Consider the following 13,150-nt stretch of genomic DNA (forward strand, 5'->3'; position numbering starts at 1 on the left):
AGCTCAGCCTCACACCCCCCCCCCCACCTCTCACACAGGTTCAAACAATTCCCACGCACACTTGAGATTCTGTAACATCTGCAGCAAAACATTTTCCTGAAAGCCAAGCAGGAACCAGGGAAGAACTGCAGGAGCACTGCGGCATCTTGGCAGAACAAAGCACAATTATGAAGCTCAGGGGCTTAAAGGAAACAACCTTTGAATGACTGAACAAGACCAGAGAGGAACAATCAAAATAACTTCCCCATCGACTGAGATTTCTTCCCCACTACTGAAGTCCCCCAGAATTACTGAGAATTACTCAAGTACAACAGCACAACAAAACCCCAGCAGGGGATCAGAACAACTTGCAAGGAAATGGAAACAAACTCCCCCCTTCTACGTGATGACAGCTCGGCAAAGGTGGCTACAAATGATTAAAATGTAAAAAAATCCAGCAAAGAACAAATATGCAGCTTCTTTCCCCAAGATCTGCTTCAGGTATCCACTGGGTAAGTTAGTTTTAAATAATTTTACAGAAAGCTGTAAAAAAATTTGGCTTTTTGTAACGAGTTTTTAAAAGAAGAAACCATTTCTGCTCTTGTAACTTGGTTTCAGGTGTTGGGTGCATTTTACCAAGCACAAACCAATCCTGGCCAAGCATCTTGATGTTTTTAGTGGACACTTCCTGACACAGTGACAGCCCCAGGCATTCACACAACTCCAGCCCTCCAGAGGAGCAGCCTCAGGTGTCCCTTTACACTGAACTGCAGCACTTCAGTCTGAAGTCACAGCAACAGCAGAGACTCCACAGCACTAACAGCACTGAGGTTTAGGGTGTAAATTGCGTTCAACTGGCAGAACACGAGAGCCCCAGGCAGGGGCTGAGCAGGCACGGCGTGCTCACCATCCACAGGATGGAGCCCGTGGGCTGCTCCACCTGCTGGGATCCGCTCCAGCGCGACTTCACCGTCGCCAGCCCGAAGTCCCCAATCTTCACTGTCAGGCCTTCATGGAGAAATATATCTGAGGATTGGTTAAAGAAACCCTGCAAACGCCTGAGGAGACAATGCTGCATTTCCTGACACGGCTACAAAGTGTGTGGTGATCACAAACACAAGCCACTGTCCAAGAACATTGCTGATTATTCTATTTACCCTGCTGCAAGCTCTATCTTCAACACAGCAACAGCAATTTTATGGCATCTATGTTTACAAAGTTAACATTTAGAACTAAACAAGACCAGATGTTTCAGCATTATTTGTCCATCTCTGTTTATGGTGGGTTAGGGCAGAACCAACGATGCTGACGGCCATCACTGCCTGCAGGTACTGCAGTACTGAACGGGTGTCACGAGGCACAGGGGGAACAGCACAGACGTCTCGCAGCTCAAAGAAACCCCTACACCAACTACAAGTAGAAGTCAATATAAAAATACATCTATTTACATAAAGCTCTCTGGCAGACCTCCTGAGATGTAACCACAGTGTAACTATTTTAACTGGAAATATTCTGTACCACTTGGAATTATGTCCTTAACAGATCTGCCTGTCAGGACTGATAGCCAGCACTTTCTTTGTTGGGGTTATTTTAAAGTATCATTTAACAATTTCAGTTAGGAATGTTTTGAGCTCAAAGAGATGATTCAGAAATATAAACATGACTGACTCCTCACTTCCCTCTCAGAAGCAGAGCTGATTTATTTCACAAAAATCATTATCAGGAATCACAAACTCCTGACTTCCCATACACTGACATGACTATTTCTGGTTTAACTGAAAATGGGAATCCCCATTATGGAACCACTGAACTTGGATTCTTTATTTTATGATGACCTTTTCAAAACATCCTGTTCACATTTTATGGAAGGAAGCCACAATTCCTGCTGTTCCTGGCAATTCCAAAAGCAGGCACCTTCCAAGGCAAAAGATACCAGTTCACAACATTTTTACTCCAAATGCACTACTCAATCTGTATTTTTGCACAAAATACAGTGGTTAGAGGCTGCCTTCTCTTGAATTTAAAGTCAGATTCTTGGCTTCATTTCTGGCAGTCATGTGAGGTGTTCTAAATATTTATCATATCCATGTATTTATGACACAGCTATTCCAAACCCCCAAAAGCTCCATCCCCAGTAAGTCACTCCCATGGAGGCAGGACCATTCAGAAAGGATACTGTTGGATTTCATGTCTCTGTGGATGATGTTCTTTGCATGTAAATAGCTGTGAAGGAAAAAGCAGAGCAGTGTCATTGCCAAGGCTGCTCACGAACATCTACCCCAGGCCAGGTCATGGCACACTCACCCACTCCTCACACCTCTGGTCCATGGACAGATGGGGGTACTTTGGTCACCAGCAGGTGACTCTGAACAATGCCCTGGGCATCACTGACTGTGCAAGGACCTCAGGCACAGGGATGGCACCACTCACACTGACCCTGCAGCACTGGGGCTGTTCCCCTGTGCATGAAATCCATGCCCTGTGCCGAGGGTACTGCTCACAAACCCTCTTCATTTACATCCCCCAGTTTCCTGGGGCTCCGACTGGAAACCTGGGTCCTGCTCCCCAGAATGGATGGGCACTGACAGCCCCTGTGTGCTCCCAGCATCAGAACAAGTGCTGGCAGAGCAGTGAGATGGGGCCTTGATCAACTCAGACATCTGCAAAATGTTTCCAGAATGTATCTCAGTGAGTCCTGGAGCTGTGGAGTAGGAACAGCCACCCCCTCATCCCACAGAACTACCAGCAGGATAAATTAGTGGTTGTCAAACACTGCAATGTTACAGTAACACAGGGGAGGAAAAAAACCCTTAATTTTATATTTAGAACAGGATCTTACATAGTGTGTTATAACAACCTCAAGCTGTACAAGATAAAATACACAAGAGGTGACTGATAGGGGAGGTGAACTGAGCTGGGTTTGTTCAGCCTGCAGAAGAGAAGGCTCTGGGAACACCTCACTGCTCCTTCCAGGACCTGGAGGGGGCCTATAAAAATGAGGGAGGGGGATTTACATGGGCAGACAGTGACAGGACAAGGGAAACAGCTTCCCACTGCCAGAGGGCAGGGATAGATGGGATACTGGGAAGGAATCCTTCCCTGGGAGTGTGGGCAGGCCCTGGCACAGGTTGCCCAGAGAAGCTGTGGCTGCCCCTGGATCCCTGGAAGTGTCCAAGGCCAGGCTGGATGGGGTTTGGAGCACCCTGGGCTGGTGGAAGGTGTCCCTGCCCATGGCAGGGGGTGGAACTGGGTGAGCTTTAAGGTCCCTTCCAACCCACACCATTCCACGAGGCTGTGATCTGAAGGATCCCCAGGGACAAACGACTGAACTGAGGTTCAGCTGCTGTTTCAGCCCAGTGAGTTCCCGTGTCAGGGTGTGGGCAAGGCAAGGCAAACCCCTCCAGGCCGAGGCCAGGGCTGCCCACGCCACTCACTCCATGCCCTGCGCCGTCTGGCGGGCGATGTCGATGAGCTGGAACATCTGGAACTTGGTCTCCTGGACGTGCAGGTGTTTGTACAGACTGCTGCCCTCGCACCACTGCGTCACGATGGCCAGGTTGTCCTTGGTCATGTAGCCCATGAAGAGCAGGATGTTCACGTGCCGGGTCTTCCTGCAGGGAGGAGCACACAGGGAAATCAGGGGTTGCACAGAACACGTCTTCCAAGGCCTGCACAAATGGAGTCCTGCCTGAAGGGATGTATTTCAGCTTTGGAGGCCAAAAACATGGGTTTCCTGCAAAATTTTTCCAAGTTGGATATGTGACTAAAGTTTAGTTTTACAAATAATAAAAATATGCCACAGTTGTCGATTTGGTTTGTTGGTTGGTGTTTGTTTTTTTTTTTTTTTTTAATAAAATCAGCTGGGTTTTTTTGTTAAAATGTTAGTTAAAATGCTCCCTTTTAGTTCCACAGAAGTTATGTAAAATCAACATTTAAGGAAGAGGTGTCAGGAGGATTCAAGTGTTTTGAAATCAATAACCAACATTCATGTTTGCAAGTGGTATCAGAAGGAGTTGTTGGAATAACAGAATCATCCTGAAAGCTGTGCAAAAGTGACAACTTGACAGAAAAATGAATGCCAAGAGGAAATTAAAGGGTCCCTATAGACTGTGAAGGAATTATCAGATGAGAAGATGGTTTTTATGCATCTACAGAGTTCAGTTTCAGGAGGAACATCACAGATAGTTACTTGAACACTAAAAAAACCCAGTATTGGAAAGCAGAAAGCTCTCAGACCAAAGTATACGTTTAAGCATTAAAAAAAAAAAGTCTTATGCTGCAATTTTAAAAGTATCCAGTTCGAGTTCAAGTCCTCTGCTGGTGGGAATCATGGCAGAGTTTATTAATCCTCACCTTTTCCTGCACAGTTGTGGGTGTGGCACTACTGAGGGGAACACAAACCCTGCAGCAGCAGCAGCAGCAGAGAACACTGAGAGACTCTGAGCTGGGATTGTGTCTCACAGCTCCACAGCAACACAATCATCAACAGAAAGGTTCTCATTTTGCTCTGGGGATCTGCTTTTTGTGTCTATCCAACACAGAACACTGGGCCAAAGGCTTCCAGGAGGGGTGGCAATCAAATGCAGAGCCTTGGCATCAAGCAGTGTAGCAGTGAAACTCCAACTCACCTCAGCACAGCCACTTCATTTCTGAAAGCCTGGAACTGCTCTGGGGTTGGGTCTACAACCTTTAGTATCTTCACTGCTACATCCCCTGAAAATACATTGACCACAGAAGTTACTAAAAAAGCAGTGTTTTTTTTTTCTCCTCTCCAAAATAACATTAATATGTAGTGTAAATAGAATTCCTAATTTATGCACAATACACCTCTACTAATTTGCATGTAAGTCAACATTCTGCTATCCAGCTTCAGCATTTTTACAATTAACTTTAAAATATTTGTATGTATATATACACATAACCTTTCTAACAAAACTTCATCTAAAAAGCCAACTTTCTAGATTTGGATGCTGCTCCTTTTAGGAAGGGGAGAGATAAATCTATCCAGGAACAGCAGAGAAATCATGAATGACAGCAATGTCTGATTAATGTCTGTTCTCTGCCTTCATTTCAGTGCCACTACAGGAAGAAGTTCCTGTTTCCCACCCAGCACTGTGTGGTAGAAGTGCCCAGAGCACATTGAATTCCCAGTGTCAGGAATGCTGTCCCAGCACAGCAATGCTGTGAGATGGTGACAGGCCCAGAACTCACCGTGCCATTTGCCTTTGTAAACTGTCCCAAAGGAACCTGAGCCTATCCTGGTGGAAAGCATCACTTCACTGGCTTCTATTTCCCAGTAATAACTGGAATCTCTCTGTCCACGAGGCCTCTGGAACAAGAATGGACATGGCTTTTACTTTTTAATCAGATGTATTATATATACACACAAAAAATGTGACCTGAAACCTTGTCCTGTAGTTTGGACTCTGCTTTTTCTCCTCATCCACTTTCTTGGATGGCCTGAACTGCTTAAGAAGTTATCCTAAATTCTGCCCTAGAAACTTAAACCCTAATCCTAGATCAGAAGAAGATTAAATGTTTTACAATCAACTATTTAAAGCCATCTGAAACGCTTAAGAACCTTACTGGCTTCTTCAAAATGGCAATGCTAAAATTCTGGGACTCTTTATGTATTTCAATTGAATAAAACAGAAAGATGAGAGTGGAATTTTCACATGTCCAAGTGAGTAACAACTGCTGAGTCCCACTAAGCAACTGTACTTGCACTTTGAAAGAAATACTAATAATTATTATTCTAACTATTCTTTCTTCCCCTCCATCATCTAAGTTTAAATCAACCCTTTGAGGGAAAACCTGCATTTTGTTAAAGCTGTTTCTCCCTGAGCCATTGGGACAAACTTCCTATGCAAATGAAATTATTATCCACTTTCTGTGGGAGCTCTGGCAACACACTGATAATAGTGATAATAAGGCTGACCTTAAACACACCAAAAATAATAAGAAAGATGCAGCCTCTAAAGATTTAAAAGGTAATCCTTGAATCTGCACAATTTCACACTCCTGTCTGAAATCCATTCTCAAAGCAGAACACTTTGTTCTGAGTATTTATAACCCAAGGCAATAGTGTGATGGTTCCCAAATTAGTTCAAATTATATTGCTACTGCAAACACAGTGCAGAGCAATCCAACACTACCAGCAGCTTTTAATGCCTTTTAAGAGCAGAAATTTATCCCAACACACCCCTACTCCCAGCCTAATTTAACTTTCTTTTTTTTTTATTAACACAAACATTAGCACCCTTACAATTTTGTTCTTTTCCTGTGTATTAGATCCAGCAGCTCTCTCTCTTTGGGCTGGGACCGGGGTTTTAGGCTGGGACCAGCCAGTTGGGCTCATATTGTTAGGACTTCCAGACAGAGCAGAGGGTGAGGCTGAAATACAGAAACAGAAGAAAAATAATTTATGAGCAAGAAAATAAACAATCAAAATAATATTAGAAATTATTTAGTTTTTGAAAGCTTACCTGATTCACTATGGCTTCGAATTGCATCCTAAAACAGGGAAGATGGAGAATAGAGTTAATAAATGTCAGAGAGCACATCAAGGAACAAGCAAGAATGGTGCTGAAATTGGTTCTGACAGTTTGGTTGAGTGCAATATTGGCCAACCCCCTCCAAAAGACGGGTGATTCCCTGGTTACACCAATCCTATGTGCTAAACCCATGCAATTGGTGAATTCTTACAGCACATGAAAAGACTCACAGCATATTAAAGGGTACTACTACCAAAAAAGGAAAGGAAAGTGAGGAAAAAAAAAAAGACACAGAACAAGAAGAACACCATGAGTGCTGCCTGCATTCCCCCTGCACTGGGACATGCTCGTGTCTGAGGGTGGGACAGCTCCTGGCATGGCCTCTGTCTGCAGGGGACAAGTTCCCAAACAGCTATGGGGGAACAAGTAGAAAAACTTTTTTAAAAAAGAAAAAAAAAAAAAAAAAGCCTAAAATATTCCAACTCAACATCCATTTTGAAGTATCTCTACTATTTCAACCCCCCCAAAAAAGGCTCCACGTGGTGCCCTCACACAAGCCCTCCTGGTTTGCAGGACATCTCCCCCCAGGACAGCCTGGCACCAGACAGCAGGGGTGGGCACAGGGCACTGCTGGGACAGGGTGACAGCTCTCACCTCATGCCACAGGCACAACACAACTCTACAGCCATGCACAGGGGAAACTAAGCTCTGACAAACAGCACTGCACAGCTTTTCTCACCTGCTATGGGGATTATCCCAAAGAACATACAGGAAAGGTAAAATATCCAGGGACTGTGTAAGTACAAAGCAAGAACATGCACTACAGAAATGTTAAATACTGTCAGAGTTAAGAGAAGGCAATTCAAACTAACTAGTTAGTAGAACAATAAATGTAAGATTTCATAGAAGGACAGAACACAAGCCTACATTCCGCTGTACAGTTTCAAATTAAGATTATCCTTCGCAAAGCTTCATTTATGAAATGCATCATTTTAGCCCATTAGTTGCATTCTCCCAGGCTTGACCATATACAGTATTCCTGCACTCATCACCTGAGGGGATTAAAATCTCCATAAACTATCAGTGAACTCTTGCAATCATTACTTTTGTCCATTTGAAGGACAATAAAACCCTCTCAGCACCTGAATGATTAACAAGTGGTGGGTTTAGCACATCAGCCTGAGAACGTAACTGCTTTAAATCAAGCTGGCAAAGGATAACTAAAGAATTTTCAATTGTTCTCCTACTTATGTATATTTTAAGAAGTATTTTGAACTTCAACCCTGATTTGAATATTTTCTTCTTTGCTTATGAATCCAACAGCAAATGAACCAAACCTACTTTCTTAGAGTTGTTCTCCCAACACAAATAACCCCATACACAGTGCTGTAGTCTGTCAACTTTACTTTGATGTGAAATAAAAACAGGACATGCCCTCACTCTCAGGGCTCTGTACGGTTATAGTCACTAAAAACAGTTTCCAGGAGGAAAAAGCCACCCAAGAGATGTGTTTGAGCAGGTTCTGCTTTCAGGGCTGTGTGACCAAGTGCCTCTCTGAGCCCACTCAGCTCCACAGAAATGCAGCTCTTCCCACAAGTGTCCCCAGTATTTAGGTACAAACATGCCACAAAGGTTTCCACCCAGTCAGCTGCAGATTAAACACTTCACGTGGACACTGCCATGGCTCACAAGTTACAGCAATCCTGTTAATCACAAGAAAACAAAAGGCACCAAGAAAATACCTACTCTTCCCCTCAAACAAAACCGTCTGCACCAGGAGCTGGGAGAAGCATTCAGGCTGTTATTCTAGGCCAACGTGGTAAGAGATAAGAGAAAAGAACAGAGCAAGTATAAAAAAAAAAATTAAAAATGTTAGGCTAAATGAAAGAAAAAGCAACCTAATTTGGTTGATAAATGGTAAGTAAGTGCAGTAAAATTTTCAAATAGGTATTCCTGCTCAAACCAGAAGTTCACTGGTACCTGTCTCTGCTAAACCACTTTTTTAAGGTGGTCTTTTCCTGACATACTAAAAGGTCTCTAATTCCTTTTTTCTGCATTGCTCTGGGACTCTTTTAAAGCTTTTTGGAAAAGCCCTGAGGACACAACAAGGGTCAAGCCCTACAATAATTGAAGAGCCAGAACAGAAAGCACTTCTGTCTTTCCTGCTCTAATAAGGAATAAAGCAAGCAATGTCTGCTCGAAGTCTCTTCCCTCTGCAAAGGTAATTAATCTCTGAGTGCTCCACGATGTTTGGTGCCATCACAGATGGTCACAGCAGGGCTCTCAAGCTCTGAAGAAGGTGGTGATCCTAAGGAAACCCCAGAGGAAGGGCCACAAAGCTTCCAAGCACAAACACCTCCTGGGGCTGCAGGGCCTGTCCCTCCTTCCCAGAGGGCCCCAGGACTGTGCAGGACACTGCAGGCTCCACGTGCCACAGCAGGCTGGGAACCAGCGGCTGAAGATGCACCTGAACTTAGCAGGCAAAGGCTTTTGCTTGGCCTGAAGAGTGTTTGAACTTCTCCAGAGAAAGACACCAACAAATAGTGCTCTGTGGGGCCCTGCAGCCCAGCACTCCCTCCTGCCAGCCTTTCCTGCTCACCCCTCCCTCAGTCTGTCAGGGGGAGCACAAAACAGAATTTAACTAAACCCCAGCCACTTCAGGCCTAACTTCTAAGAGTTGTCCCTCACTACTGCCAGGCAAGGTAGGAAAATAAAAGAAAGAGGTGCTTGAAAGCAGGGAACAGCAGAGGTACCCTGAGATAAGCTGGTTTCAGCCCACAAACCCAGAACCGCTGTTATCCTACAGGGATAACACAAAACATATCACCAGTAGGCTTTGAGTATTCCAAGTCCAAGAACTACACCCAGATTTACAGCACCTGTAGTCTGACCTAAAACAAACACCAACCCCATATCAAACCCAGACTTTTAAGTTTGAAAGAAACATTTTTAGATGTGCCTAACAGGTATTTCTGCAGCAAAGCTGAGCTTATTTTCTCTTCAGATCCGGACAACTCAATTGTTAAGCTCCAGCACATCTTAACATACACCAAATATCTGCCTATTGGTTCAGCAAAGTTGATAGACTGCAAGAATGAATAATTAAGTTCCTATGCAAATGTGTCACCTGTATTGTACATCACTCAGCCAGCTAAGGCAAACAGTAAAGCAAATGACAGAAAGCAAAGAAGAAAACCCAACCAGTGGCTATTAGATGGCCAGTCTGAGTTGTAAGTTAACTTTGTGGCAGGATTACCTCAATTATCCTGCTGTCTACAGGCATTGTAGTGCTGACCATGTGGACATTTGGTGTGGAGGTGGAGCGCTGCCTTTGGGACAGAGAGCCCTCAGAGGAAGGGTGGGAGGTGTTGAATGTGAAGGCATGAGGTGTAGAATACCTGTGCTGGGAACTGAGGAGAGAGAGACACAAAGGGCAAGTTGTGGTTATTTTTTTCCCCTCTAGCAACTGAAAAACACTGAAAAACAGTGTAACCTGTCCAAAAGCAACATACACAGAATTCCAAAGAAAGAAAAAGCTGGGACTCCCATACCAACTAAACTGTCTGGTCAGCTGAATCATTACCACTTTAACTTAGGAAATAAACTGAAAAAACTGGAAGTTCTTGTCAGCTAACATACAAACACAAGTGTGTTTAACATAAGACTGTTTCTGCCATTACAAATTTTGTCACAGTTCCCCTCAATCCCCATCGAATTACATTTAATATGCTGACAAAATACTGGCTCTGAGAGATGAATTCAGGGCTGTGAAATCTAAACAAACTGCTCATTTCAAGCCTGTTAAATGCACAGCTTCAGAGCTAAGCCCTGAATTCGTCAAGACTTGCAAGACTGTCCAATGCTTTGCTCAGAACAGCCAGCAAGGAAGTCATGAAACTCAACAACAGTTAAAAGGAGGCCAACACTAAAATCCAGTTCCACGCAAAGTTATAAATCACAGCTAAGGTCACTCAAACCGTATTTATCCCAAAACACACATCTATCTTAACTGAAATCAGCCAGTCTTCACAAAAAAAGCTTAAAATCATCTATCAAGTTAGTAAGTCATTGTTTAACAACAGCGGAAATAGAAGGAGATGGCAAAGATCAATTCTGATGCAGTTCCCACTAAAATAAATTAAAAAATACATAGAATCATTTACAAGTCAGCTACGTGCTCTGTGCCTCATTCCTGAATAGGCCAAGACTTTTCAAAGGGGTGCAGAAAAAACAAAAGCTGGCCTGCCCTCTTCAGCCTCTAGAATTTCAAGGAAAAGAATACAGGCACATGTTAGGATCAGGAGACAGGCCCCTTGGAAAGGAGTGCATGTTTTATTCTAGCATTTCAAATTACAAGAATGTTCTCTTGAGGTATCAGAATTTTCTTGAGGAGGAGTAATTTTCAGTTCTCACTGTTCTCTCTTTAAACTCCTATCTGTCATCACAACATCACAGCATTATTTTAATGTATGCAAATCATCCAGCACGATACAAACCCTTGATTGCACCGTACTGCCTGATCAGATAAAATCAAATCCATTCACAAAAATACCAAAAGGGAGCCTTGAATTTTCTTAGGCAGAAAAACAAAGGTCTCCAAAAGCCCTTCCTTCAAATTTTAAGGCAGAAAATTAAAAACATAAAATCTCAAATCAATGGTCTGCCCGAATTCAAGAACAAGAAAGGACACTGCACATCATCTGTGATGAAGTGGTGTTGCCACCCTGCACATTCATCCCAACCTTCTGCTTTTGAGGAGTTGGGGCTCTTTTGTTGGCTTGGACTGTTTGTTTTGGAACCAGAGGATTTCCCAAAGCAGAAATGACAGGCAATGCTATCTTACCTAACAGGTAGCCGGGAGACAGACTCCCGCATCCGTCTCATTGTCAAGGGAGGTAGTGCAGGGACACCACTGTCACTGATATTTGAATTTGGGAACAATCTGAAATATCAACAAAAACAATTACAACTTCAACTGCTACACTACCTCCTGTACAATGCTCTTGAAAGCTCAGATTTTAAAGGGCTGTTTCTCTGAAGCATAATTCACTTGGTGAACACATTCCTGGTTTTGCATTGTGTTTTCCCCCTGTGTATGGAACAACTAAAACCTGTGCCTGCAGATTCCCAAAGGCAACGTCCACGTGTTCCTTCTAAACTTCAGATTTTCCTGAAAGGGTATTTGACCCACATTTTTCAAGTTCCTTTAAACCCAGAGTCATCCTACACTCTAACCACCAGTCAGTGTGAGGAAATGCATAACTGTAGGAGTAAGTTCAGTTACAAAAAAATACAATCATTAAGACACAAAAACCATTCCAGGTTTTAGCACTTCTGCATGAAAAGACTTCTAACACTGATTTTCAACTTTTTTTAAGCAATACTAGGGAAGTAGTATCCTTCATCTGTTTTCTCATCATCCTGTATGTTTTCAACAGGGTGTCAGAAGTTGTGGTAGTTCTGCACACTAAAAACCAACCGAATCATGGCCTTTTCTATTCCTAACAAAAGTGTTATGTGAGGAATTGCTATCACTGTTCAGAGGGTCATTCTGGATATTTGTTTGCTCGTCCCAGAATATTAAAATTCAGTGCCAGAGCAAAATGCCTTGAATGTGAACGGCCTTCTTTCCCTGGGAACAGACAATCATTGCTGGCTGTTCCGTGAAATCAATGCACAATCCTGGATACTGATCCACTTCCCAACCATCCAAACATACCACCATGATAAGAGAGAAAAAAATGCTCGTCTATCACAGAGAAACTGCTGCCACTAACAACAAACAGTCCTTACAAGAGCTGCCTGATGTTGCTCCAGTCCACACACATGGTTGGGACCTTAGTGCTGCAGTGCTCGTGGAATTTGTAGCCGCAGGTCTGACAGCGGAAGCCGTTGAGCAGGAACTTCTGGCAGATGTCACAGAAGGCCAACTTCAGGAAGGTCTTCCGAGCCTGGAAAACACACCAGGTCATTTACCTGAGCTGCAGACTTCTCATTAACCCCACTGGGGTGTGCAGAGCCTGTGCTATTGTTATCAGTGCCCCCAGACTGCTGCTGCACTGAAACCAAACCTGAATATGCCTGCAGAGATTCCCAGGCTGGTGGGAAACCAGGAAAGTGAGAAACACTCAGGGCTTTGTTTACAAAACAAAGAAACAAAGTGTTCTGTCCAAGGCCACAGCAATTTTTTTGCCCAGTAAGGTGACAGAGCTCGGTGGGCCAAGAACAACTGGGGGTTTTTGTTTGGTTTTGGTAATGCCAGGGAGGTGAAGGAGGATCTGATTGTAAGGACCACCTAGTTAGTATTTTTATTAGTCAAAACCCCTGGGGCATGTTTATGACTAACCAGTATCCCTTGCATGAGAAACAAACTCCTTAGGAAATAAAATTGCTTAAGGAATTTCCACTTTTTTAAATGGCAGCCTATATTTTTCTCTTAAAGCTTCTGCAACATGAAAAAAGAGTAAAATGAGCCAAAGGGTTTCTCCCTTCAGAACACACTGGGGAGGAAATCTTGAAGTCCGAGCTTCTTCCAGAAGTGGCAAAAAATATTCATTTTCTGGTGACCAACTGCAGATGGATTTTTCTTTGTAGTTTTCTAAAAATGTCAAGTAGGAGTGATGCAACTTTCAGGTTTTGTAAGTCAATCCTAACTTTTTAATGGCTGTAAATGACAA

At 43.4% G+C, this 13,150-nt stretch overlaps 1 protein-coding gene across 6 annotated transcripts in view; it reads right to left on the reverse strand.

Moving 5' to 3' along the window:
* RAF1 (Raf-1 proto-oncogene, serine/threonine kinase) overlaps positions 1–13,150 on the reverse strand; it is a 61,485-nt gene that overhangs the window by 3,641 nt on the left and 44,694 nt on the right. For 4 of the 6 annotated variants that reach the window (XM_027887413.1, XM_027887410.1, XM_027887414.1 and 1 more), the window contains 11 exons: positions 12,267–12,424; positions 11,317–11,415; positions 9,730–9,883; positions 8,220–8,279; positions 6,465–6,492; positions 6,245–6,372; positions 5,191–5,308; positions 4,608–4,692; positions 3,414–3,590; positions 2,156–2,202; positions 887–1,005 (listed from right to left, as the gene is read on the reverse strand). In XM_027887413.1, the coding sequence (XP_027743214.1) occupies positions 887–1,005; positions 2,156–2,202; positions 3,414–3,590; positions 4,608–4,692; positions 5,191–5,308; positions 6,245–6,372; positions 6,465–6,492; positions 8,220–8,279; positions 9,730–9,883; positions 11,317–11,415; positions 12,267–12,424 (1,173 nt within the window). The remainder of the gene's footprint in view (positions 1–886; positions 1,006–2,155; positions 2,203–3,413; positions 3,591–4,607; positions 4,693–5,190; positions 5,309–6,244; positions 6,373–6,464; positions 6,493–8,219; positions 8,280–9,729; positions 9,884–11,316; positions 11,416–12,266; positions 12,425–13,150) is intronic. The other 2 variants (XM_027887412.1, XM_027887416.1) reach the window with 1 other exon arrangement.

Source organism: Empidonax traillii, unplaced genomic scaffold (genome assembly GCF_003031625.1).
Source record: "Empidonax traillii isolate 1590-97213 ecotype Southwest subspecies unplaced genomic scaffold, ASM303162v1 scaffold209:size809316, whole genome shotgun sequence".
NCBI lineage: Eukaryota > Metazoa > Chordata > Aves > Passeriformes > Tyrannidae > Empidonax > Empidonax traillii.